The sequence below is a fragment of the Rhinopithecus roxellana genome, chromosome 15 (assembly GCF_007565055.1).
Source record: "Rhinopithecus roxellana isolate Shanxi Qingling chromosome 15, ASM756505v1, whole genome shotgun sequence".
Lineage (NCBI taxonomy): Eukaryota > Metazoa > Chordata > Mammalia > Primates > Cercopithecidae > Rhinopithecus > Rhinopithecus roxellana.
In genome coordinates this window covers 123,927,941-123,955,431 of record NC_044563.1, presented here as the reverse complement: position 1 = coordinate 123,955,431, position 27,491 = coordinate 123,927,941, and the positions used below count along the sequence as shown (strand labels likewise).

General features: G+C 38.7%; 1 protein-coding gene across 5 annotated transcripts in view; it reads left to right on the top strand.

Annotated features, from left to right (window-relative positions):
• Positions 1-14,045: 14,045 nt before the first annotated feature.
• ALKBH8 (alkB homolog 8, tRNA methyltransferase) overlaps positions 14,046-27,491 on the top strand; it is a 62,745-nt gene continuing 49,299 nt past the window's right edge. The window contains exons 1-6 of one of the 5 annotated variants that reach the window (XM_030918870.1): positions 14,085-14,160; positions 16,960-17,067; positions 18,932-19,066; positions 23,305-23,542; positions 25,410-25,541; positions 26,187-26,282. In XM_030918870.1, the coding sequence (XP_030774730.1) occupies positions 18,938-19,066; positions 23,305-23,542; positions 25,410-25,541; positions 26,187-26,282 (595 nt within the window). In that variant the 5' untranslated portion in view covers positions 14,085-14,160; positions 16,960-17,067; positions 18,932-18,937. Of the gene's footprint in view, positions 14,190-16,959; positions 17,068-18,931; positions 19,067-23,304; positions 23,543-25,409; positions 25,542-26,186; positions 26,283-27,491 lie in introns of all 5 variants that reach the window. The other 4 variants (XM_010360860.2, XM_030918869.1, XM_010360861.2 and 1 more) reach the window with 4 other exon arrangements.

Here is a 27,491-nt window from a genome sequence, read left to right as displayed (position 1 = left end):
AGCCTAATTAGGGAAAACTGAATAATAATGTCAAAGTTAAATGGTTGTGAATAATAACGTAAAAGTTAAATGGTTGAAAGAGCCCAGCTGGGTGCCAGAACTCATCCTATAATCTCAGCACTGTGGAAGGCTGAGGTGGGAGGATCTCGAGCAGAGTTCGAGGCCAGCCTGGGCAACACAGGGAGACCCTGTGTCTACAAAAAAATAAAAGATTAGCTGGGCATGGTGGTGCGCACCTATAGTCCCAGCTACTCGGGAGGCTGAGGTGGGAGGATTTTTTTTTTTAATTTTTAATTTTTGTGGGTACATAGTAAGTGCATGTATTTATGGGTTACACGAGATATTTTGACACAAGCATGCAATGAGAAATAATCACATCATGGTAAATAGGGTGCCTATCACATCAAACATTTATGTTTTTATGTTTCAAACCATCCAATTATATGCTCTTTTATTTTAACATGAACATTTAATTTTTTTTTTTTTCACTATAGTCACCCTGTTGTGCTAGCAAATACTAGGTCTTATTTATTCCTTCTAATTATTTTTTGTGCCCATTAACCACCTGCTCCCTACTACCCTTCCCTCTACTCTCTAACTCCATGAATTCAATTGTTTTAATTTTTAACTCCCACAAATAAGTGAGAACAGGTGATGTTTGTCTGTCTGTGCCTGACTTATTTCACTTAATATAATGACCTCCAGTTCCATCTATGTTGTTGCAAATGACAGAATCTCACTCTTTTTTATGGCTGCATAGTACTCCATTGTGTATATGTACCACATTTTCTTTGTTCCTTCATGTCTTGATGACACTTAGGTTGCTTCCAAATCTTGGCTATTGTAAACGGTACTGTAACAAACACGGGAGTGCAGATATCTCTTCGATATACTGATTGGAGTTTTGGAGTTTCAGTTTCCAGGTCTGCATAGGAACCTCGCCTGTAGGCACTTGCTTCTTGAATGTGCACACCTCTCTTAGTACTTCTTATTTGGTTTGGCATAGCCCAACTCTAATCTGGTACACCTGAGAGTTGGGCCTTCCTTTGAAGCCTGTCACTTCCATGGACTGTGGCTTTTCTATGTCCTTTGAAGGCTATTACTTCTATGGCTTTCAGTTTGGAGATTCGTCCTCGCTTCAGTGTTTTGAGAGCAAAAGGTGTTCTCATCATGTATTCCATGGCTTTAGGGCCTTCTGGGTGATCAAAGTCTGAAGCCCAAATCCTTCAGGAATTTCCATATATCAGACTTCCTTGGAGGCTTTCTTGTCCCATTTGTATAAGAAACAGAACTGGAGTACTCTGGTGTTGCTTGCCTATCATCTTCTACCTCAGGACCATCTCTGCTAAGCATTTGTTGCAAATCTGACCTGAACAGGAGAGTATGAGCTTGGATCCTGATACAAAAGAGGACTGTCTGGACCTAGCAGGGCTGCCCTGAGGCACTGCTGTGTATCTCATGCTCACCACCATCTCCCATAACTTAAAAGAAGGATGACTGAGTCTCACTTGATCCTGGACTCTGGCCTAGATGGACAACCCAATACATTTTGGTCTTAACCCTGCTTATGAAATCCACAAAGTACAGCTAATGGAAGTAATGCTCCTGGAGCATATTTCCCCTCAGGAAATGCAAATAGATCTCTCAAATCTAAGTGTTTTTGTTTAGAAATGCAAACAAAAGTTCTCAGCTTTTTCTTCCATGAGTACAGTTTGACCTCATTTCTCCACTTTCACTGTTCCTAGGTACTTAGGGCTCCAACCCCCATCCCTGGTATAGATTTGTCTAGAAGAACTACAGGCAGTTCTAGATAGTCTTGAGATTAAGCCATGTTTTGTTTTGTTTTTTTAAAAAAGAAACACAACCAAGAGTGTAAGGCATCGTATTAGAAGTGAATTTCTTACTGCAGTATCTCTCCCTCTTGTGGTGATGGTCTTTCCCACCTCTTCAAGATACTGGGAAGATCATACTTGGGCCTAACTGACACCCCTGTTTCAGTCCTCATTACTATTTACTTAAACAGCTAATTGGCAAGGAAGGGGACATTTGCGAACAATAGCATTAGATTTAAACTACTCCACAGACACCTTCGTATGGCCCAGGAAAGTAGACTACCCTCCAAATACCTGATGGTTTTCCATTGCTAGACCACTGGCACTATCCATTGTATCAACACCTTTGGTTCCCAGTTAGATTTGCTTTTTTATCTGTTCTGTGACTTGTGGCTTAAATCCTAGTTCGTCTTTCAGTTGTTATTATGGTGGTTCAGTGTCTCTGTTAGTTCTTGTTGATTTTTTTTTGGTATCAACTGGGCTGACTTTTGAGAGATTCTTTGTTACTAAGGCTTAGTAACATCTGCTTAAAACTCCTAACCTTTGATTTTGGTACTTGGACTCCTCTTTTTGATGCTGAATGGGAGGAGCCTGGCATCACTTCAGGGAAGTGGCACCTTCTAAAGGCCTCCTTATCAGCCAGAAGCCTTTGGTGATTCAGGAGCTTTTGAGACAGTGTAACTATCCAATGGGTTCACCTCTCCCTCTGCCTAGGCAGAGCCGATTTATCAAGATAGGGGAATTGCAATGGAGAAAGAGTAATTCACCAGAGCCGGCTGTGCCGGAGACCGGAGTTTTATTACTACTCAAATCAGTCTCCATGAGCATTCAGGGATCAGAGTTTTTAAAGATAATTTGGTGGGTAAGGGCTTGGGAAGTGGGGAGTGCTGATTGGTCAAGGTGGAGATAGAATCACAGGGGGTTGGAGTAAGTTTTTCTTGCTTTCTTCTGCTCCTGGGTGTGAGGGGAGAACTGGTTGAGACAGATTACCAGTCTGGGTGGTGTCAGCTGATCCATCGAGTGCAGGGTCTGCAAAATGTCTCAAGCACTGAACTTAGGTTTTATAATAGTGATGTTACCCCAAGGAGCAATTTGGGGAGGTTCAGACTCTTGGAACCAGAGATTGTATGACCCCTAAACTGCAATTTCTAATCTTGTAGCTAAGTTAGTCCAGCAAAGGCCGACTGGTCCGCAGGCAAGAAGGTGGTCTTTTTGGGAAACGGCTGTTATAAATTTTGTTTTGGAGTCAAACCATGAACTGAAATCCTTCTCAAAGTTAGTTTGGCTTGTGCCCAGGAATGAATAAGGACAGCTTAAATGTTAGAAGCAAGATAGAGACAGTTAGGTCTGATTTCTTTCACTGTCATCATTTCCTCAGTTACAATTTTGCGAAGGTGGTTTCAGCAGTGTTGTTACTTGCCCCAAGATACTTTGTTTCTAGAAGTTCTTGCTTCCACTGCTGCCACCTCCTGGTCAAAGGTGCCTGCTACACTGAAAAGAACTTGTATTTATTTTGGGTCCTAGATTTTTGTCTTTAACAATTTGTCCCTAATTTTTGGTTTCCTGAATTCTTTGCCACGGCTTGTCTAACCACCTCACCTCATCTCACCCCAATTTCCTTGGGTTAAATTAAAACCAATTAATGTGAAGTCACCGCTAACCACCTCACTTCACCTCATAATGTTTATTTATATTCATTTGCCTGAAAGACCATCTAAAACTATGGAGGAATGGGTAACATGAGGGATAACATAAGAAATAAGTCATAAACTCACAAGCCCCAAATAATAATGACAGGCATGAAAAACATTTGTTAATATGAGATCATGGTCCACCTATATTACCAGGTCAAACAGTTAACTTCACTAAACTTTTTGTTTCAAGTAATTTTTTCAAAGCTTTTCTCGATGTGATGTGTTTCTTAGTCCATTCCTGCTATTATGTCAAAATGCCTTATAAATTACCTAGTCTAAGCAACAGAAATGTATTTGAAACAGTTCTGGAGACTGGGAAGTCCTAGATCAGGGCAGAAGCAGATTCAGCATCTGGTAAAATCTGTTCCTCATAGATGGCACCTTCTTGCTATATCTTTGCATGGCAGAAGGACAGAAGGAGCAAATGCATTTCTTTCTCTCCTTTATAAGGGTACTAGTCCCATTTATGAGGGTGGAGACCTCGTGACTTAATCACTTTCAAAAGACCAACCTCCTTTTTTATTTTTTTTTGAGACAAAGTATCTCTCTCGTCCCTCAGGCTAGAGTGCGATGGCACGATCTTGGCTTACTGCAACCTTTCCTCCCAGGTTCAAGCGATTCTCCTGCCTCAGCCTCCCGAGTAGTTGGAACTACAGGCACCTGCCACCAAGCCCGGCTGATTTGTGTACTTTTAGTAGAGACGGAGTTTCACCGTGTTGGCCAGGCTGGTCTCGAACTTCTGACCTCAGGTGATCCACCCTCCTTGACCTCCCAAAGTGTTGGGATTATAGGCCGTGAGCCACCAAGTCCGGTCAGACCCACCTCTTAATACTATTGCACTGGGGACTAAATTTAAGCTTATGAATTTTGTGGGGGAGTAGAAGACTCCAACATTCAGGCTATAGCAATGTGTTGTTTTGTGAAGAGGGCCATAATCAATGCTAATTAATTATTAATTCATCATCCTGATTATGTCAACAGGCCTCCTAGAGATATTGAAAAGTAAATTCTAGATCTGGTTAACTTTCCGTTGACCACAGGGTCCCCTAAGCCATATTTTAAATAGGTGAGAAAATAATGATACTCAATCTTATTTCTGACTTTGAAAGCAGGGGCAAGAGAAGAAAACAAGACAATTAATGCTGTTTGTCCTTTAGAAATATTATCACATCTAAACTTTCAATTAAGACTCTGTATACACTATCATTCTTAAAGATTTTAAAAGTTATACTATGTAAACTACCCTGTATGTGTTTGCGTAACAGATGCACCCACTTTAACAAAACATTTTTCACCTTTTTATGTGTCTATTTTTGTCTCATTATACTTGGAATACTTCAAAATATAAAAAAGGACACGTCCTGTCTGCAATGGTGTCCCTCAGCAATAATGCATGCAGTTGGTAAGAAGAAACCTTTGGGTTAGACTCCTGGCTTCATCACTAACTGTGTCATCTTGGGAAAGTTGCTTAAACTCTCTGAGCCTCAGAGCTCATTTGTAAAATTGGGAGAATAAAACTTGTTATTGAAGAATTCAGGAATAGTGTATGCTTAAGCACTTTGTGCTTGTAAGTGTGCTTGTAATAAAAGGTGGATGTAAAGAGGTACATGTTTTAACATATAAAAGTTGGCCCTAGGCTGTGCGTGGTGGCTCACACCTGTAATCCCAGCACTTTGGGAAGCCAAAGCGGGAGGATCACTTGAGGCCAGGAGTTAGAGACCAGCTTGGTCAACATGGTGAAACTCTGTCTCTACTAAAAATACAAAAATTAGCCTGGTATGGTGGCCGGCACCTGTAATCACAACTGCTTGGGAGATTGAGGCAGGAGAATTTCTTGAACCTGGGAGGCTGAGGTTGCAGTGAACTGAGATTGCACCACTGCACTCTAGCCTGGTTGACAGAATGAGACTCTGTCTCAAAAAATAAAAAATAAAATAATAGCTAGCTCTTTTACTCATGTGATAACAGACATGGATGTAAATCGCTCTTTAAAATATTTTATATTTAAATCCCAGCACTTCGGGAGGCCGAGGCAGGTGGATCATGAGATCAGGAGATCAAGACTACCCTGGCCAATATGGTGAAACCCCGTCTCTACTAAAAATTACAAAAAAATTAGTTGGGTGTGGTGGCGCATGCCTGTAGTCCCAGCTACTCGGGAGGCTGAGGTAGGAGAATCACTTGAACATGGGAGGCAGAGGTTGCAGTGAGCCGAGATCACATCACTGCACTCCAGCCTGGCGACAGAGCAAGACTCCATCTCAAAAAAGAAAAATAAAATAAAAAATTTATATTTAAACAGCTCATAAATTTTGTCTTTAAGTCTCAGTTGTTACATTTGTAAAATGGGATATAAGAGATGCCAATCATTAGAGTTGTTTTTATTTTTTATTAAAAAACTTTTTAAAAACTTTTGTCACATTATAAAACATAATCTATTATTCTTTAATATTTAATAATCTGAACTTTGAATCATCTGCTTCTTAGTCCTTTGTACCTTATAAAATTAAAATACTTCCTTGAAATGAGAATTGCAAATATACTAGAAATCTGGCAGCTTCTCACTCTGGGGATGATTTTTAAAGAGGTCTATGTTGACAAATAAATACAATCTTTTTCCTTATTGGTTGAACTCTTGCAAAAGTAGCAAAATTGCTTGTTAAACATGCAGGTTACTGGGTCCTGGCCCCAGAGATTTTGGAGCACACACTGTAACCCACTGGGGTTCAGAGAATTAAAATTTATATTTGCTTTTAGTTGACTCGTTATGTCTAGCGGGGTTGGAGACCACTTAACTAAGCACTTCAGTGATTCTGATGCAAGTAGTCTAAGAACCAGCCTTTGAGAAACATGCCCTGGTGCATGTGTATGTGTACACATGTGTATGGCTTGCGGGATTTAGAGGAATATTCTAGAAATTCTATTTATATATTTATCTAAAACAAATTAGTCTCTATTCACATTTAATATCCTGGAAGCTTCACTAGGTGTGAATGTTTGATGTTACATGTCATAGACTTTATGAGAGGTGCTTTAGAAGAGGAGAGGAGTGAGAGCTCACAGGCAGGGGAGCTGCCTCTGGCATCTTCCCTCTTTTAATTTAAGCGAGACATTGCTTTTTGGATTATATAATCCAAAAACTATTTTTTGCAAAATGGACAAGTGGGTTAGAAAACGAAATTTCCTACAGGGAAGATGAATAAAGACAATAATTCAAGCACAAATAACCAACAGAAAATAGCAACATTAAGGCTTCTAGTATGAGATCTCGGTCCCAACCTAACAGCTAAGACCATCTAACCAGATCTGACAAGAAGACTACTCCCCAAATTAAAAGCAATCACAAATATAGTTAATAATGAAGCTTGCCCTCTCTGGGCAAATATATTTGAGTCTTTGAGAAATTAATGGTAGAATGAAGCCATCAAACTGGCAAGACATTTTTAAATGAAATGTTTACACATTTTTAAAAGATTTTTTTCTTGTAGATTTAAGGAAAACATTTTTAAAAGATTGTGTTTTATTTTATCATAACCTTTTAAAATCCACAAATCCCACACCTCTTAGCTACCCCAAGATTTTCCTGCACCCTGAGTTGCCTGCTAGTTCTTTATTCTCATCTATTTAAAAAATCTATGTGGAAAAGAAAATTATTCTGCAAAGTAAGCAGGCCTTTAGCCTCAAGAATAAATAGACCATTTGGGGGAGGTTAATGCTTCACAGCTAAAATCGTATGCTTTGCAAATGACCAAATAATAATAATAATAATAAATGAATTCTCCAAATTGAGTTTTACGTTTTGTATTATTAATTAAACGCTGACCCTTTTCCTTCTCCTCTGTTTTTTTTTTCTTGGTTACCTTTTGCCTCTAATTATTGTACAGGGAATACTTTCACCATATGACTCATAAAACTGCAAACTTTTCATTGAATTTTTATCATCATAGCATGAATAATTTATTCAGTCCTGAAATGTCACAGTGAACATCAAATGGTTTTACATAATGCATTCTTGCTGAAGTTTCAAGAAGCCAGCAACCAGGGAAGCAGCAGAGAAGACACAAGTTTGGAAAGAAAACTTGATACAAATTTGTCATTTTTCCAAGAGGGATAAAATAAGTAGCAGAAGAGTAAATGAGAGGAAAGACTGAGAAATAAAAGTTGTTTTTTTTTAAAAAAAACATAAATAGAAAAACAAGCAAAACTAGTAGTTGCCACTGGGGACAAGTGGAAGAAAAACTAGAAAGTAGCCAGAAACAGATGGTGGGGAAAGGGGGTGTAGGGAGAACGGGGAGGTTAGAAACCTCATAACCATAGGAACTGAGTTTGAAACTACAGTAAAACAGTATCATGGTTTGGAACTACAGTAAAAATGTAACAATTTTCAAGGACTGTTGGGGCCACTTTCAATTTTCTTCTGATTGAAGACTCTTGAAGTAGAATACAATAGCTATAAGAATTCTACTTTCAGATGCTTTATTAGCTGGTGAGATTGCTCATTACTGTGTCTCCCAGGCTGGAGTTCAGTGGTGTAATCATAGCTCACTGTCACCTTGAACTCCTGGGCTCAAATGATCCTCCTGTGTTAGCCTGTTGAGTAGCTAGGACTGTAGGTGCAGGTCACCATGCCTGGCTAATTGAAGAGTGGCCATTCTTTTAGCATCTTTTTCTCCTAGATTTGGGGAGAGCTCGTAATGTGACAATCTGGCCCAAAATAAGTGCTCCATCCCTTATGGAACACACTGTTTGTGGTCTACCCAATGAATGTCTCCCCTTTCTCTTGCTAATAGAAACATATTCCTCCCATTCCCTGCCCATAGTCTCTCAAGGTCTCTTGATCTCAGGGAGGACACACTCCATCCAAACCCCACAGAGTGAATCATGATTTGCCTTATAGCAGTCATGGTAATTCTACTTCTCGTAGCTACTGGTTAGTGTGGGGGTAAGCGTCTGTAGTAGGTTTCTATTGCTGCTGTAACAAATCACCACAAATTCAGCAGTTCACAACAATGCAAATTTATTATTTCACAGTTCTGTAGGTCATAAGTTTGGGTTGGTTCAGTTGACTTCTCTGTTCTGAGCTTCGTAAAGACAAAATCCCAAGAAACCAACTGGCTGGGCTCTTATCAAGATACCCGTGGAAGGATCTGCTTCCAAACTTATTCAGGTTGTTGGCAGAAGCCAGTTCCTTGTGGTTGCCGGATGAAGTCCCCACTTCCTTGTTGGTTATCAGTTGGGATGGTCCCTATCTCATTAGAGGCCTCTCTCCATGTCCTTGCACATAGACCCTTACATCTCAGAGCCTGCTAGTGTTGGAGTCCACACTTGGAACCATTCTGACTTCCCCAGTTGGAATAGCTAGAGTAAATGCTTAGCCTTTAAGGAATTGTGTGAGTAGACTGGGCCCTTGGCAAATCTAGGATTATCTATTTTAAAGTCTGCAAACTTAACTACACCCATATATTCATAAATTCCAGGGATTAGAGTGTGAATGTTCATGGGGGTCCATTATTCTGCCTACCATAGTATGAAACCCATGTGTGCTCAAAACAAAAACAAAAACAAAAACAAAGAGAAGTCCATTGGAAGCTGTACTTCCTGGAAGAAAATACAGAGAAACTTTTTTTTTTTTTTTTTTTTTTTTTTACCAATTAGAGATGCCAGTATGGGGACAAGATGTCTGGAACTATGGCAGCTTCTTTGTAACAAGGAAACATCAGGAATGAGGATAACAAGTCAATACATCAAGGATGGCAGAGCAGAAGAACAGAAGGCACCTGAGTTCTTTATAACATTTTTCAGCAGCAGAAACAGTACCAGTGATTGCCTTGTCTGGCTGGCTTGTCATTTGAGGATAGATAACTATTTGTTTAAGGAACGAGCTCAGTTTTCTGTTACTGGCAACTAAAAGCAATTCTAAATGACACTGATATGGAAGGGAGGCAGGGAAATGCTGGTAGGTGAAGGGCGGGTCCCTGGCGAGGGCTCCACCCCCAGGCCTGTGCCCAGGGAATCCACTCCTGCTTTCGCATCCAAATGTTGCATTTCCCAAGACCACCCTGGCCTGCCATCCTGTGTCTATAAAAAACCCGAGACTCTAGCGGGCAGACACACAAGCGACCGGACGTCCAGAGGACATCGAGGAGAGCACGCCAGCAGAAGGGCACACCAACAGACACCGGCAGGTTGTCAGGCCTTCAACGGACAGAACAATGCGGAGTTTGGCCGGGGCGGTTGCAGGAGAGCCTGAGCCACTGAGCGCCTGACTCCAGGGGAATACCATCTCCCTCTGGCTCCCCCATCTGCTGAGAGCTACTTCCACTCAATAAAACCTTGCACTCATTCTCCAAGCTCAGTGTGATCTGATTCTTCTGGTACATACACCAAGGCAAGAAACCCTGGGATGCAGAAAGCCCTCCATCCTCGTAATAAGGAAGGGGGTCTAACTGAGCTGACTAACACAAGCCACCTAATGGCCAGCTAAGCTATAAGAACACCCTGTAACACAAACCCACTGGGGCTTCAGGAGTTGTAAACGTTCACCCCTCGACACGGCCGTGGGGTCAGAGCCCCACAGCCTGCCCGTCTGCATGCTCCCCTAGAGGTTGGAGCAGCAGGGCACCGAAGAAGCGAATCAGTCCCCCATTGCATGCCCTGCGAGGGGGACAAGGGAAGTTTTCCCATTTCAATATGCTACTCCTAGCCTTAATTTCTGGAATTTTATTTTTCAAAGCTTTAAAATGCAGTGTTGGTTAATCGGATTAAATTCACTTGTATTTCATTTCTATTCTATTATAATTCATAATAAATGTCTTAAATGGTGGGCTGATCTCACCTTTACTTTGAGATGGTGCTCTCAATTCAGGGAGGGTCCAGAGGGTGGAAAACTATAGTCCACTGGCCAAATCCTGCCAGCATAAGCAGGGGGAAATGAGAAAGTTTTTTTTTTTTTTTTTTTTTTTTTTTTTTTAAGGATTTTTAAAGATTTGTTAAAAAATGAAAACAGGCTGGACGCGGTGGCTCACGCCTATAATCCCAGCATTTTGGAAGGCCAAGGTGGGTGGATCACTTGAGGTGAGGAGTTCAAGATCCGCCTGGCCAACTTGGTGAAATCCTGTCTCTATTCAAAATACAAAAAATTATCTGGGCATGGTGGCGGGTGCCTGTAATTCCATCTACTCAGGAGGCTGAGTTAGGAGAATCGCTTGAATCCAGGGGGCAGAGGTTGAAGTGAGCTGAGATTGTACCACTGTACTCCAGCCTAGGCAACAGAGACTCCATCCCAAAAAATTAAAAACAAAAAATAAAAAATAAAAACAAGGAATATTTGGCCACAAAGATGAAAATATTTATTATCTGGTCCTTTATAGTAAAATCTTGCTGACCCCAGTACTAGTCACAAAGAGGACTCACCTCTCATGAAGTTGAGACTAAGGTTTTACTAAGGAAACAGGTCAGCACTTTCATACCTTTGAAAAATTATTATAGATCACCATGTAAAGTGTTTGGCACAGGTGAAGATGAATTATATCTTCAAATAAAAATTCCTTTTCAGCTCAACATTTATTAAATTTCTAGTATTACAAGACTATGGAAGACATTATGGTTACATAAATAAAATAAGGTCTCAGTGTACCTGAAAATCTTTTGGGGAATCATCTTCCTTAGAAGAAAAGGTCTATGCAATATTCCAAGAAAAGATAAGGGTCTGTATACAAAGGATGGCACACAAAATTTTATATGTATTCACCTTTTTCTAGAGATATGGAGACAGGGATGGACAGCAGGTAGTGGGAAATGTAGGCTTGTAAATCAGGAGCAAAAGATAAATGAATAACCACTTAACAGCTCATCTCTGTTCGGTGTTTTATTAATTATCACATAAATCTCAACAAAATAAATGCTGTTTTGTTGTTTTGATTTCAGGTCATACTTCAATGCCCCCACATTGTTTTCACTAAACCACTCTGGTTTCTAAAGGGAAGTGTTAATCAAGTTTAGCCTAAAGCTCCCTCCTTACATATTTAAGTTCAGCCTAAAGGTTTTTCTGTACATTGTGAACAAGTGGAGGAGTAAACTGATCATAGCCCACACCTGTGCCAATCACTGAGTTTTGGCCAATCAAATGTAGCCAACTGTTTGAACAGTGTTCAAATAAGTCAAACGCCAACCTGTAACCAATAACAGCTGTTTCTATACCTCACTTCCGATTTCTGTACGTCATTTCCTCTTTTTTTTTTTTTTTTTTTGTCTATAAATCTTCTTCCACCACATGGCTGTGCTGGAGTCTCTCCAAATCTGCTGTGATTCTGGGGGCTGCCCAATTTGCAAATTGTTCATTCCTCAATTAAACTCCTTTAAATTTAATTTGGCTTAAGTTTTTCTTTTAACAGAAGCCAGGGCTGAAGATAAAGATTAGGGAATGATTCACAAATCTCTTTATAACTCTGGGGAGGGCAGACAGGAAGAGACTAGAATAACAGAAAAGAGTCAAACACAGAATCTGAGGGATTGCCTATATTTAATTACGGACAGAGGGAGAGAAGCTAGTGGAAAATTCTGAAAGTAAGTGATCAGATTGTATAAAGAGAATTAAAAGAGAGGCATAGAAAAGAAGTTTTAAAAGCTTCACCACCTTAAGGCACGACGAATACTGAGATGAAGTAATTGAATTTGACCAGTAAGAGATAAGAGGATATTTTACACTGTTATCCAGTTTGGTAAACACCAGCCACTTGTGGCTACTGAAGTTTAATTGAAACTAAAATTTAAACATTCAAAATTCATCTCCTTAGTCATACTAGCCACATTTGAAATGCTCAAAAGCCACATGTTAACTAGTGTCTATTATGTTGGACAGCTCAAACTATAAAATATTTCCATCACTGCAGAAAGCTCTCTGGGGATGTGTTTTTGAAAGCATCCAATAATGCAGAAGCAGAATTGCAATGGGGAGATTTCCTGTGTGTCCTCTAATACCCATGTAGCTTGCAATGTCTGGTGGATTTGACCTCTCCAGCTTGCATTTGCCTCCTCATTTTTACTATTAAGTTTTAGTCTCACCCTTTCTTTCCTAGACTATTGCAATGCTTGCCTATCTGCCTCTTCTATTCTTTCATCCTTGTAACCTATTATCCAACAAATCATTCTGCCACTCAACAACACTCTTTTTTCACTGCCACTTTTCCTGGCCAGCCAGTTATTTCATTGATAGTCCACTGTGGTGCCCTGCAGATAGGAGGCATTGTATCAACAACATGGGAAGGTGATTCCTCTCCCCCTACACCTTTCCCCTCCCTGCACTCACATAGCTCATAAGCCAATGCAGGTAGAATGATTATGGTATATTTACATAACAAATAACAGAGCAGGAACAACTGCTAATCATCACCCTCTCTTTTGTCTTTTACTTCTAATCTGTTACCAACTCTTTTTTCTTTCCCTCTCCCACTACAGGGCTTGTTAATATTTCATTACTTTTCACTTCAACAGTCATCTTCTAGTCTCTCCTCCCACTTACCACAAGAAGCTCTGGTCATATCACTTTATTTCGCTAACCTTCCTCCCTGCAACTCCCACTCTGTAGGCCTACAGAATTCTGTCTTGCTTCCTTCATCATTTTTCCACACATCTTTCTATTACTCCGTGGTACTCACCATCCCCCTGGCACATTCATGCATATTCACCTCCTTCCCTCCCGCCCATGCGATGTCATCTTTCAGACCCCAGAATCCTCTCCCATATCTCTGTGAACCCTGAATATCTAAGACAGGTCTCAGTCAATTTAGGAAGTTTATTTTGCCAAAGTTAAGGACGCCCTCCCGTGACACAGCCTCGGGAGGTCCTGATGACACGTGTCCAAGGTGGTTGGAGCACAGCTTGGTTTTATACATTTTAGGGAGACATAAGGCATCAATCAATATATGTAAGATGAACGTTGGTTCGGTCCAGAAAGGAGGGACAAATTGAAGCAAAGGTGGGCCAAGTCGAAGTGGGGAGGGGGCTTCCAGGTCATAGGTATTATAGCTAAGAGACACATGGTTGCATTCTTTTGAGTTTCTGATGAGCCTTTCCAAAGGAGGCAATCAGATATGCATTTATCTCAGTGAGCAAAGGGATAAATCAGAGGGATGACTTTAAATAGAACGGGAGGCAGGTTTGCCCAAGCAGTTCCTAGCTTGACTTTTCCCTTTAGCTTAGTGATTTTGTGGCATCAAGATTTTCCTTTCACACCTCTAAGAAGATTCAGGAGGAAACATACACGAAGAATCCAAGGTGCCAGGGGTCATTATTGAAGGACCCAAGGGCCCAAACCTGTTTGACCTTGTCCATTTGGAGAGCGACAGATAAAAATATAGCTGCACTACCAATTATTACTAATCCCCCCAAGAAGACAACTGAATTTTCAGTGTAACAGAGAGCACTTTACAAACACACTTGGTCGAGAAACGGTCACTCCCCGGCTCTGGGAGGCGAAGAGGACTGTGGGAGCCTGTTCGTTGTCCCGCTGGCTCATGGGAAATGTAGTGCAGTTTTCTCCAACATGGCCGCGCCCAGGGGAGGTGGCGTGCAAGTATCCGCTGCGGCGTCCTGGTGCTAGAGTGGAGGCTGGCAAAGAAGAAGTCACCCGCATGGTGAGAATCCGGCCTGAGCCGAAGCGGAGGTGTGTGGCACTTCTTGCTGGCGGGCTGCAAATCCCCGCTTCCTCTTTTCGGCCTCTTCCGGTCTTCTCTATCTGCCTTGCCAGCTAGGGCTGAGAACCTAGGGAAAGGGGATGGATCCCAGAGGCGCCCTTGGTGCAGTGTGGGCAGTAGGGTGTCTGCGTTGGGTGACTCTGTCAGTGTTTAGGGTGCACGTGTTTGTGTTTGGTTCGGGTGCTCACGTGGTGTCTGTGTCAATCTTCTGTTTTCTTTGGGGTTGGAGAGGACGGTTACAACATGGGGCGTGTTAGTTTGGCGCTTCTAGGGCTTTTCTGACTGGTGACAATCTAGTGATGCAAAGGCAGTGCTGATGATCTGATCCCTTGCGCAGCTGAGTCTTCCCGTGCTCTTAATTGAGCAATCCCCGCGACTCCTGGGCCTCTGGTAGCGTCAGCCTGTTATTTTGATTGATTTCATTGAATATTTCTTGTCAGTTGTATGTCAGGCACCAAGTTTGTACCCTCAAATAGATGACAGTTTTGTGGCGGAAGCCCAACACAAATAGGCAATTATAATACAATGTGAGAACTCTAGAAATAGAGATCCATGCTGGGTGTTTATGAAAACGTTGAAGAAGGCCACCAAACTCGGAATTCTGGAGGAGGGGAGGTTTAGGAGCTAAGACAGCAAAGTCGATTTAGGTTTATTTGACAAATGTTTATTGAGTGGCTGCTAGGTGCTAAATCCTGTTTAAGTGCTGGGTGCTACCAGGTGAACAATAGAGACAAAATCTCTACTTCATGAAGTGAGTGTACTTTATTAAGTTATGGGGAAAGACAGAATAAACAAATTAATGGGAGTGTAAGAAAATATGTAGTAAGTGTTATTCAAAGAGTTAAAACGGGGTGCCGTGACAAGTGATGGGGTGAATTTTTTTCTAATCATTTTAAATCTTTATTTTCTTTTTAAACAGGTAGTGCAGTTTAAATAGCTACCAACTTCAAAAGTCATGAAAGAAGAAAGCTCCCTTTCATTCTATTACTCATGGATCCATTTTCCTTCCCTGGAGGCAACCCATATCACCAATTTCTTGTGTGTTCCAAAGATTTCTATGTAAACTCTGTATATCGGTGCCGTACTTTAAAATTGGGCCTCATTTGATAGGAAGTTAGATTCTAATCTTTGCTATTAATTATTAGGTTGGTGCAAAAGTAATCGCGGTTTTTGCATTTTTTTTTTTTAACATACAAGTATAGGAACATTTGTCTATACTGCTTGGTTCATAATAGGCTCTCTATTATTCAAGGAGGGTATGATGTGCATACTACTATTACCACGTAGGGCAATATCTAGTAGGATATATTGGCTTTAAACTCACTAACAAGCAAGTAGCAGAGCATGCATTATCTCCAAACTTTCATTATCCCACAGAGAGTACGCTTACGCTGGAGCTGGCTGGACTGGACTCAGCATGGCTAGTATCATAGTTAATAGTGACTTCACTCCAATAACATCACAAGGAGCATCCAAGTTATCTGTGCATTAGTGGAAACTGGCCAGGGAAGTAGCTTTGTCAGAAGGGGGCACTTCCAGACCTCAGCAGCTGGTATCAGCCTATTCTTGTTGAGATGACTCAGATATGCTGGGCCAGCACATTGCCTAGCCACTGGAATAGAGGAAAACTGAGCCTCAAAGGCCATTTAGTGTCTTTCTTCACGTGCAATAATGTTGCATGACTGAGGAAGAGAGAAGGGAAAGGGGATGACAAAAATGTGGTTATGAGGCTCCACCTGCTGGTGCTGGACTCTTAGTGGCAGACATTTTAAAAAGATGTATTTAGCATCGCTTCTTTCTCATTTCTTCCACTTTGCAGTGTTTGCTCATGTGAAATATTAAAAATAATTCTGTAGTGCAGTCATCCCTTGTTCTCCATGATATACTGCAAAGTTGCTGTTCCACAGATGAAGATCTTGAAATGGAATGACTCTAAAATAGCCCCTTTGAAGGCCCTCAGATTTTCTTTGTTGTGTTAAGCCATTTTGATCTGCTTCTTCTGAAAATCAACGGTAATAAATAAATAATAAATTAATTTAATTCTAAAAAAGCTATGGGATAGGCACCATTATTTTTATCCCTATTCCTAGATAAAGAAACTGGAACACAGAGATATATAACCAACTCATCTAGGATTATACAGCTAATAATCAGTGGTTGAGCTGAGATTTGAACCTGGAACATGAACTCCTGAACACTGTATTATATTACCTCAGAGCACTGAATGAGGCTCTGTGCTAACTCAGAAAATTATGATTTAATCCCTGCCTTCAGAAAGCTCACAGTTCAGTGGAAGGGGACAGATATTAAAACAAATAATTATAATTAATGCAATGTTAGAAATGTCCATTCACTTGTCCCCTTCCTGTCTTAATGATGACTGACTCCTAAACCTTTTTAACCTCAGTTCCTTTCCTAGGAGCCATTTTATATTGTCACTTGCCAGTCAGACATTGCAACCCTATATCTCACAATACCTTAAACATATTATATGCTAAATCTGACTCATTACCTCCTATACTGAGCAGCTCTTCCTGAACCTCCTCCTGACTTTCCAGTTTTGAAGTGATAGCACTCATCTCTTAGTCACTCTGCCTGTAACTGGTTAATAAGTGATCTTTGATTCCTGTCTCCCTCGTGTCTGGGGAGTCATCGAAGCCTCTGGATTCTGCCTAAACTTTTCTCTCACCCTTTCTCTTTCCCCTCTCCCCCTATTTCCCTTCTTTCTGTTGCCCCCAGCCTAGATCAGGCCAGCATTTCTGATTAACAAGGTGGATTGTTTTCTTACCTCTCATCCCTCTGCTATGCTGTCAGCCAACCTGCCTGCCTCACTGGCCCTACCTCCTGGTATGTACCCCCTATGCTAGGAAGCTGGACTGCTGGCATTTTAATAGACTTGGCATTTGTCTTCTATACTAAAGATTAGTAATTAGAATTTTGACTGTTTATGATTTTATGTGAAATAAGATAAATAAGATTTTATTTAACCCCCAAATTTATTTATTTGGTTGACTTTGAAGACTTTAAAGTCTGCAGAGAGTGGGACTGGAGGATCAGCAAACTCTCTCTGCTCTAAAAAAATTATGCCTACATCTTGGTGTCTTGACCAAACATGTCCATTTTGGTTTTAGCTTCTATTCTTTACTGCCTTACTGAATACCTTCCTTTTTATTTGATTCTATAGTATTCCTATCCTTCAGTACACGGCACAGATCTCCTGTTTTGAGGCCTTTCCAGCTTTTCCAGTTTACATCCATTTTTTTTTTTTTTTTTTTTTGAGATGGAGTCTCACTCTGTTGTCCAGGCTGGAGTGTAGTGGCATGATCTTGGCTCACTGCAGCCTCTGCCTCCCGGGGTCAAGTGATTCTCCTGCTTCAGCCTCCCAAGTAACTGGAACTACAGGTGCCCACTACCACACCTGGCTAATTTTTTGTACTTTTAGTAGAGACAGTTTCACCATGTTGACCAGGCTGGTCTTGAACTCCTGAGCTCAAGTGATCTGCCTGCCTTGGCCTCCCAGATATTACAGGTGTGAATCACTGCTCCCAGCCCACATCCATCTTATTTTTGTCTCTAATTCATGTTACACCTAAAGACTGTACTATCAGCATTAAATTATGTAAAGATGTGTCATAGTCTTATTGTTTAGTGTTTGTTTTCCACAACTAAGTTACAAACTTGTTGAAAGCATAAACTATGTACTTTATTATGGTTGCGTGCTCCAGGGTGCTGAGACTGTGTGTATTCACTCATTTATTATTCATTTAGTCCTACCATCAAATATTTATTGAGCAACTACTATATGCTGGCATTCCTGCTCTCTTGGGATTTATATCATGATGGAGGAGTTACACTAACAGATGAATCATCACAAATTATGTTACATTTTGTGAACAAAATAAAAGACTACTGTGATAAAGTGTGATAAAGCATGATATTGGGTGCTGATTTGGATGATGTGATTATAGAGACCTCTTTGGGATTCTGTTATTCAAAAAATTATAGATATAAAATATATGACATGTACAGTTTTTAAAATAGTAAAATAAACACCTACACCTACCTCGTAGCTGAAGAAATACCTTTGATGCTCCTATGTGTCACTTTCGTGTTAATTTCCTTTCCTTTCTCCCACAGAAATAGCCTCTCTCCTGAATTTTGTGTTTATAATTTCCTTGCTTTTCTTTTAGCTCTGCTATGTATGTATTTCTAAATAATATATGGCTTGCTTTTTGATTTTGACCTTTGTGTAAATGGAATCATACTGTATATTCTGCTAATTTTTTTGTGTTATTTCTCCCCCCACCGCTCCCCTGCCTGCTACTTGCCTTGCTTTACATTATAGTTGTGAAATTTGTGTATGGCCCATTTTACTTAGGGCTTCATAAGTAAAGGATTCATCACCCATGAGTAAAATAGCACACTTCATAGAGCTACCACATTGGAACATTTTTTAGAACCATCAGAGATATGCTATTAGATGTTCTCAGATACTCCTCCATTTTTTGTGTATCAGTTTGTTCTCAGTTCTCTTAGTTGGTACAAGGTAAATGAAGCATTTAAAAAAATGATCACATAGAAATATTGATAAACTATGGAATGTATGAATAACATCATTATAATTGTTCCTTCAGGACTCTTGAGGTTGACATTTTTTACTGTTTATTTATTTATTTATTTATTTATTTATTTATTTATTTATTTTTTATAGTTTGCTATGGACAGCAACCATCAAAGTAATTACAAACTCAGTAAAACTGAGAAGAAGTTCTTAAGGAAACAGATTAAAGCCAGGCATACTTTGCTGAGACATGAAGGCATTGAGACAGTATCCTATGCCACTCAGGTGACCTAAAACTATTATTATTATTAGAATGTAAATGTATTGACATGTTAATTTATTATATTAATATTTGCTAATAATTGCCTAAGGCTGTAATTGTTACATCCATATTAGATGTACATATGATAGGACCTGCTAACTTTCTGGGTCCATAGCCTATAGTTTGCATTTCTATTTGTTTTGTTGTTTGAACTAGAAGAGGTTGTGATTATATATTAATAATAATACTGTACAAGTTTCTCAGTTTCCTAAGTATACTTATATTCATCATTATATTTAATTCCCTAGAAGTCCTTATGAGATAGGTAAGAAAACTAAAGTTCTGAGAGGTTATGATATGTCTCCATTGATATAAGCTAGTAAGTAGCTAATAGAAACTTAAAGCTAGATCTTCCATATCCTACTACAGCTCTGGTTCTTCTCTTCCCAACCTTACCTGTTTTATAAAGTATTTTGATTATGTGCTATTAACCATTTTTATTTTATTAGACCTTATTGACAAAGTCTTTTCATTATCTGTTGACAATAATTAAATGAGATGATAAATGTGAGGATCGTGAAATTTCCTGGGTTATGAATTAGGAGAACTCAGTTTAACTCTTAGCTTTTCTGGACATGAGCAGTAGTATCCTCTGACGTTAGTTTTTCTGGACATGAGCAGTAGTATCCTCTGACATCGGCTTTCTTCATTTTTAAGCAGGGCATAGTATTGCGTACCTTTTTAACCCCATTAGATTGTTAGACTCTAGAGAATCTAGTTGTACTTACTGGACATTAAACTACTACATGAATATCAGAAGTTCTTATCTTTTTGGCTCATAAAGTTATAGAATAAAAGTAGAAAGTAAGCTTTAGGTATCATTGAATTGAGGGGCGCACATACAATTGAGAAGGTGAAGCTGGGATTAAAACTTAGGCCTCTTGACTCTCAGACCAATACTCTTGCCTTATGCTTACCGTGCTGTCTTCTGTACATCATAGCTTAAGAATGAGCAGTCTGTTGAGGCACATTTGAATTTAGGAGGCAAAAGGCCCATACTTGGAATTAAATATTAATGTCTTCAGAGAATTTAAGCCACATTCCTACAGCAAGGATTAACTAGATAATAGATAATTAGAATTAATATGTTTACATACATACACTTTACTGTTTCAGTTAAGAGCCACTGAGGCTATGAGACATTCAGAAGATTAAACTGACATACACTGCTCTCATCTCTTTCCAAGAGTGACTTGTGTTCCTTTCCTTACAGAGTTCATGAAGAGAAGTAGCAAGAAAAAAAAATAGGCTCCATTTCTTTGACCCCTTTGAAGCTTGTTTCTGGTTGGGTCTGCCTTTTCTTTAGGATCTCTAGAAGCTTCGATGTCCTTCATGGCTTCCAAAGCAGCATTTTATTAGGCTTTCTTTTTTCTCCATATTCTTTTTTTTTTTTTTTTTTTTTTTGAGACGGAGTCTCGCTGTGTCACCTGGGCTGGAGTGCAGTGGCCGGATCTCAGCTCACTGCAAGCTCCGCTGCCTCCCGGGTTCACGCCATTCTCTTGCCTCAGCCTCCCAAGTAGCTGGGACTACAGGCACTCGCCACCTCGCCCGGCTAGTTTTCTGTATTTTTTAGTAGAGACGGAGTTTCACCATGTTAGCCAGGATGGTCTCGATCTCCTGACCTTGTGATCCGCCCGTCTCGGCCTCCCAAAGTGCTGGGATTACAGGCTTGAGCCACCGCGCCCGGCCTTTTTCTCCATATTCTTAAAGGAAAAGAATAAAATTGTAGATGGACCTCTAATTATATTTTGTCTTTCCAGGGGAGAGCAAATATTGTTCTAATGATATTGTATTAGTCTATCCTCATGCTACTGATAAAGACATACCCGAACTGGGTATGTTACACGTGGCTGGGGAGGCCTCACAATCATGGCAGAAGGTGAAAGGCCTGGCTTACGTGGCGGCAGGCAAGAGAGAATGAGAGCCAAATGAAAGGGGAAACCCCTTACAAAACTGTCAGATCTCGTGAGACTTATTCACTACCACGAGAACGTTATAGGGGAAATGGCCCCCATGATTCAATTATTTCTCACTGGGGCCCTTCCACAAAATGTGGGAATTATGGAAGCTAAAATTCAAGATGAGATTTGGGTGGGGGCACAGCCAAACCATATCAGATGTATTATAATTATAGGCTCCTTTGTACAAATTTATAGCATTATAGATTCTTCTAGAGCAGTGAACCTCAAATTATCAGGACCAAAGATAACTTAAAAAAAATCACATTCTCTACTTTGTACCATACTCCTTCTTATTTAGAAAATTGCTTGGATGAACAATTATAAATAAAATAATGGTTCCATTTAATTATATTTAACTATTACATTTAATTACATTAATTATGTTGCATTTAGTTATGACATTTAATTATATGTGTCTCATATTTAATGGGAAATAAGTTCCTCTCCTCTTCTACTGCACTTGTTTTTGTGTGGTTTACCTTTAGAGTTGCCCACAAAACACTCGGATGGCATCTTTGAGAACTTCTAGTATTCCTGAAGTCATACTTTATCATCTTCCATTCCTAGATGGGGTAGTGGACCCTCAACACCAATGAAACCTTGGTTCTTCCATAGATTTAGGAATATGGAAATGTTATTGCAACTATCACCATATATAACCAAGTTATTTTGGTATTTTAATTAATAAACCTCATTAAGTGAGGTTCAGGGCAAGCCACCTGAGACTCCGTTTTACTCCATATCATATAGTATTGTATTAGTGGGCTTGTTTATTATGTGTGTTGTATATGCTTGCATACATACAAAGTACTGACTGTCCCATGACAAAACAGTTTTACTTTCCTTATTATCCAATTTCATAGTAATTCTTTTATATCCTTTTCAAACAAAGTTCTAGGTATTCTTATTTTGTATAATAAACCAATACACTATGTACTATCATAAATGAGCTTTATGTACTATCTTTTAGGCTTAATAAATAAATGTACTATACATAAATAAATGTACTACATAAATGAGCTTTATGTATGATAGTACATTATGTACTATCATAAATGAGCTTAGTATAAATTAGGGGTTGGCAAACTACTGTCCTTAGACCAAATCAGGCTCATGAGCAAAATAATGAGTTTTACATTCTTAAAGTGTTGTTAAAACATAATACTAAGACTATCTGACAGCAACTTTTATGGCCTGCCAAGCCTAAAATATTTACTATCTACCTCTTCTCAGAAAAACTTCATCAACACCTGGAATAAATGAAGAAATTGATGAGAGTAGGCCATCCATGGCTTTCTTTTGTTATATTGAAATGTTTTCAGAAGTCATAGAGCATACTTAAAAAATATTTACACTGTATAGAATGGTTAAGTATAGAGACTATATGGGTGCTAGGCCATGAACATCAGAATAAAAATAAGAGACTCCCCCTTCATCCCTGCAAAATTTCCTTAAATAAAGTTTAGTGCAGGACTATGCAAATAGCGGGAAGCAATCGTGAAACTTACAAAGGAAAAACTTTTCATTGTGAATTGACTGAATTACTTAGACTGAATTTCCTTAGAGGAAAATTTTTTCCTAAATATGTTCAATAGAACCTATAATTGGTTTTTCTTTGAGCTAATAGTACCTTTACTTTTAATTTTCAGTGAACATTGTATAATGGTTATATTAAAAGTATGGATCCTGGAAATGGACAGAAATAGGTTTAAACCCACCCCTAATCACCACCTTCACCTCATTTGTCAGATCTTCTTCTATGAAATAGGGCTGATATTACCCAGATAAATTCAATATGTTGTGAAGATTATGTTAATGAGGATTAAATAGATAAAAGCATATAGAACAGTCTTGCAAAAAAGCAAGTATTATGTAACTGTGCTTTCTCCTCTACTCTTTCTCTTTCATTATGTTAAATTTATATTTCTGAATAGTCATGTTTTAATTTGCATTTATGGTCATTTAGAAATGAATATTTTGTGAAATTGGCTATTTAAAAATCAATATTATTTACAATATAGGAGTCCTTTTTATTCCCCAAATTTTTAGTAAATTGGTTTACATACTTTGTATGAGATCAGCAAACCAAACAACCACTACAAGGTAACTTTTTTTTTTCTTAATTACATCTTTGTAGTAATCTTATTTAAAAAATAATCTTATTTTAAAATAAATGGGTTGATATCAGTTGCTCATGTTACTTTCTTTCTTTTTGTTTGTTTGTTTGTTTGTTTTTTAAGAGCCTGGTTGTTGCCAATGGTGGTTTGGGTAATGGTGTGAGTAGGAATCAGCTGCTCCCGGTTTTAGAGAAATGTGGACTGGTGGATGCTCTCTTAATGCCACCTAACAAACCCTACTCATTTGCAAGGTACAAAACTACGGAAGAATCTAAGAGAGCCTATGTTACCCTCAATGGAAAAGAAGTAGTGGATGATTTAGGACAAAAGATCATTCTGTATTTGAATTTTGTGGAAAAAGGTATTATCATACAGTTATCTTTTAAAAAATGATTCTTTTGTGCATTTTCTTTTCATAGACTTAAGTTGGGAGGTTCAGTTATTGTGAAACAAAATGAGGACGCAGGTTAGCAGCCTCTTTGACTTTAACAAACATTCTTTAAGCACCTATTTGTGCCAGGGATGGGACAAGTAGTTGACAGGACAGAGGTGAATAAGATACAACCTGCCTTTATGGAGCTGGTCCCACCAATCAACAATATATTTATTAGGCACACGGCTTATTTTGGAACCCTTCTGCCTAATTGTGTTTTTCAAAGTTTAATAATGAGGGTTCGGATTACCAGTTTATTTCACCTGTCTACCCAGGAGCTTTGAATTAATCACTTAAGAATGAATTATGATCCAAATGATCATATACCAATCTTCATATTTATAGCAGGGCACCTGTAGCTACCAAAGATTCCTAAAACTTTATGGTGGTGCTGTCCAGTAGAACTTTCTGTGATGGTAGAAATGTTCCTGTCTGTGCTGTCCAGTACAATAGCCACTGGATAGTCTGATTGAGGAACTGAATAATTTAGTTAAATAAGCACAGCTTTATATACTGGTGTACAGAATTGTACAGGAATTATTACTTCTGACCCATGGAAATGAGATGTATTGAGATGAACTTTGATTTAGACATCTAATCATATATTCATTTGCCACCTATTTAGGCAATAAAAGAGCCCTGTTTTAGATATCCTAGGAGTGGGTAGGTGACTGCAATCTGCTCAAATTTATGTTTTAGTAAAATTAGATCCAAAGGAAAACTTTTACAGACTCTTTTAAAGATTTATTTTAGAAACCGTATTTCTCAGTGCTCATATGCATTTAATTGTGAATCTGACTTAATCTTTACACATTTTGGAAACTAGATTATCCTCATATTTTACATGTTTCTGGTCAGTTTTTGAAAACTGAATGGCTGAGGAGTAAGTTTTTTTTTTTCGAGACGGAGTCTTGCTCAGTCGCCCAGGCTGGAGTGCGGTGGCTGGATCTCGGCTCACTGCAAGCTCCACCTCCCGGGTTCACGCCATTCTCCTGCCCCACCTCCTGAGTAGCTGGGACTACGGGTGCCCACCACCACGCCTGGCTAATTTTTTTTTTGTATTTTTAGTAGAGATGGGGTTTCACCGTGTTAGCCAGGATGGTCTCAATCTCCTGACCTCGTGATCCGCTCTTCTCGGCCTCCCAAAGTGCTGGGACTACAGGCGTGAGCCACCGCGCCCGGCCGAGGAGTAAGTTTTAATCAGAAAATAGTCATTGGGTTTACCCCTGTCCCCCATGGTGAACACTCAATAAGAAATTGCACAAAGTAAGTTTTGGCGTGTTATTTATTTGAAATTCTTCATTAGATCCATATGTACTTTTAAGACTGTGGCGATCACATTTACAACCTTGAAAGTCTTTTTTAACTGAGAACAGAATTGTGTCTGTTTATGCTTATTTAGATATCCGCTACCAGGCAGCATTGAATAACAAATAGAAGATATATTTTTAATTCTTTAAAAAAAAAACATACTTCGGAAACTAAATCCAAATTACTTAACACTGTAAATTACTTGTCTTTAAGGAATTCTTTCCAAAGTTTTCCTTATGTAATTTGAATAAATAATGTCTGGCACATAGTAGGCAATGGTATGTAGTTAGCAAATGATCTACTATTGATGTTAAATGATTTACTATTCATGCACTTTTAATATGTTGTGTGCCTTTCAGCCATCTTATTTCCGAAAATGAGGATTTGAAGTTTTGTGAATTGATAAAGAGTTATTGGGCAGAATTATTTGTATATAGGAACTTTAAGTTTTGCATGTGACTATTTTACATTGGGTTTCCCATAGCACAATGGAAGGAGTTGAGGCCTCAAGCCTTACCACCAGGACTCATGGTAGTAGAAGAAATAATTTCTTCTGAGGAGGAGAAAATGCTTTTGGAAAGTGTGGATTGGACCAAAGATACAGACAATCAAAACTGTAAGTAAAACTTTCAAAATCTGATATTTAAAAGTTTCTGCAAAACTCTTCTTCCTTTCCTCTGTCTTTCATGGTTTATTAATATTTCCTCAAAATTACTGAAACTAACCTGGATCCAATGTTAGGCAAGTCATACCAACAATTCTTAGGAACATTAATAATAAATAACATTTATATAGCTATCAAATTTTAACTCCAAACTGATTAATATTTATTATCCAACATTTATATGGCTTTTATAAGCCTTTTCACTTATTTTATTCATTCCTTCCCACCTTAAGGCAAGTTTCCCTTGAGGAATTAGCAGTTCAGTACCGTACTATTATAATATAGTGAGAGCTTCCTGGAAATATTTGCAAATTGGAGTTTTTCTGACTCTTTCCAGCTCATTGGCAATGTTGTGAATGGTAGTGTACATGTTTAGTTTTCAGATTGATTGGGTGAAACTCTTGAAGAGTTTGTTACAATTTTAGACTTGAAATAACAAATATAAGGCAAAATGGTTAATTTTGTTAAAGACTATAATTTACCAATTAACAGAAGTTGCCATTACTAAACTAATCTTTACTCAAAAAGTTGACTGGAATATGCAAAGGAATATAATTCTTTTCCTTCTTAATTGTTTACTTTGTGCTCTTCACACAGCTCAAAAATCCTTAAAACACAGAAGAGTAAAGCATTTTGGTTATGAGTTCCACTATGAGAACAACAATGTAGATAAAGATAAACCATTACCTGGAGGTAAGTAATTGCTAATACATAATAAATTCTTCCTCAAAAAATTTAATATATTAGTAGAATATTATAATTGGGGGATTATGTTTCATTTGTCATTTGTAGATAAACTTTTCAAACAGTTGATTTAAAACACTTTAACTAGATAAATTGTATAGTTTTGTTGTAAAAAAATTTCAAACTGCATAGAGCTGAAGTTCATCATTGTTATCCTTATTCCCATACTGCTTCTCAGAAGTACATACTGTTAACAGTTTAGTATATACTTTTCCAGTCCTTTAAAAAATGAGTTTACATTAAAATATGTACACCAATAAAAGTACCCAGTTGTTAATAAATGTAGTATTGTATGGTATTGCATATATTATATATTCCATATATTACATGTATCAACCCAACTTGTTCTTTTCCCTCCACTATATGTCTTGGAAATCTTATACAGATTTTCATTTTACTAAATGATCCATAATAGCTTATTCAAATAGTTCCCTATTGATAGCTATTTAGGTTGTTTCTGGTTTTTAGCTTTCATAAATAATGCTGCTGTGAGTATCTTCGTACATGCCTCTTTATGCACTGTGCAAGAGTTTCTCAAGGGAGACTACTAAGAAGTAGAATTGTCATGTTGAAATTTATGTTCACTAAAAAAATGTTAATTGATCAAAAAATTAGCCGGACGTGGTGGCGGGCGCCTGTAGTCCAAGCTGCTCGGGAGGCTGAGGCAGGAGAATGGCGTGAACCCGAGAGGCGGAGCTTGCAGTGAGCCGAGATCGCGCCACTGCACTCCAGCCTGGGCGACAGAGCAAGACTCCATCTCAAAAAAAAAAAAAAAAAAAAAGTTCTTAATTGATACTGGCAAATTGCCTCCTAAAACAGTTGTACTAGCATGTTCTCACCAAATGTGTACCCATTTCCCCCTGCCCCAACAACGTGTGTTGTAAAGGTTTTAAATTTATAATTTCTTGATTACTGATGAGGTTGGTCATTTGTATTTCCTTTCCTGTGAATTCCTTTTTATATCCTTTGCCAGTTTTTTCCCAAGGAAGTGTCTAATTGATTAAGAATTTACTGTATATTCTGGCTTTTAATCCTTTGATATAATTGATGTAATTCTTTGTTGGAGTTAAATTTATCTTTATTTTAATGACTTTGGTCTTAATGCTTTTCTTCCATCATGAAACAACATTTATGACTCCAATAAAAGTAAGTTAGTTC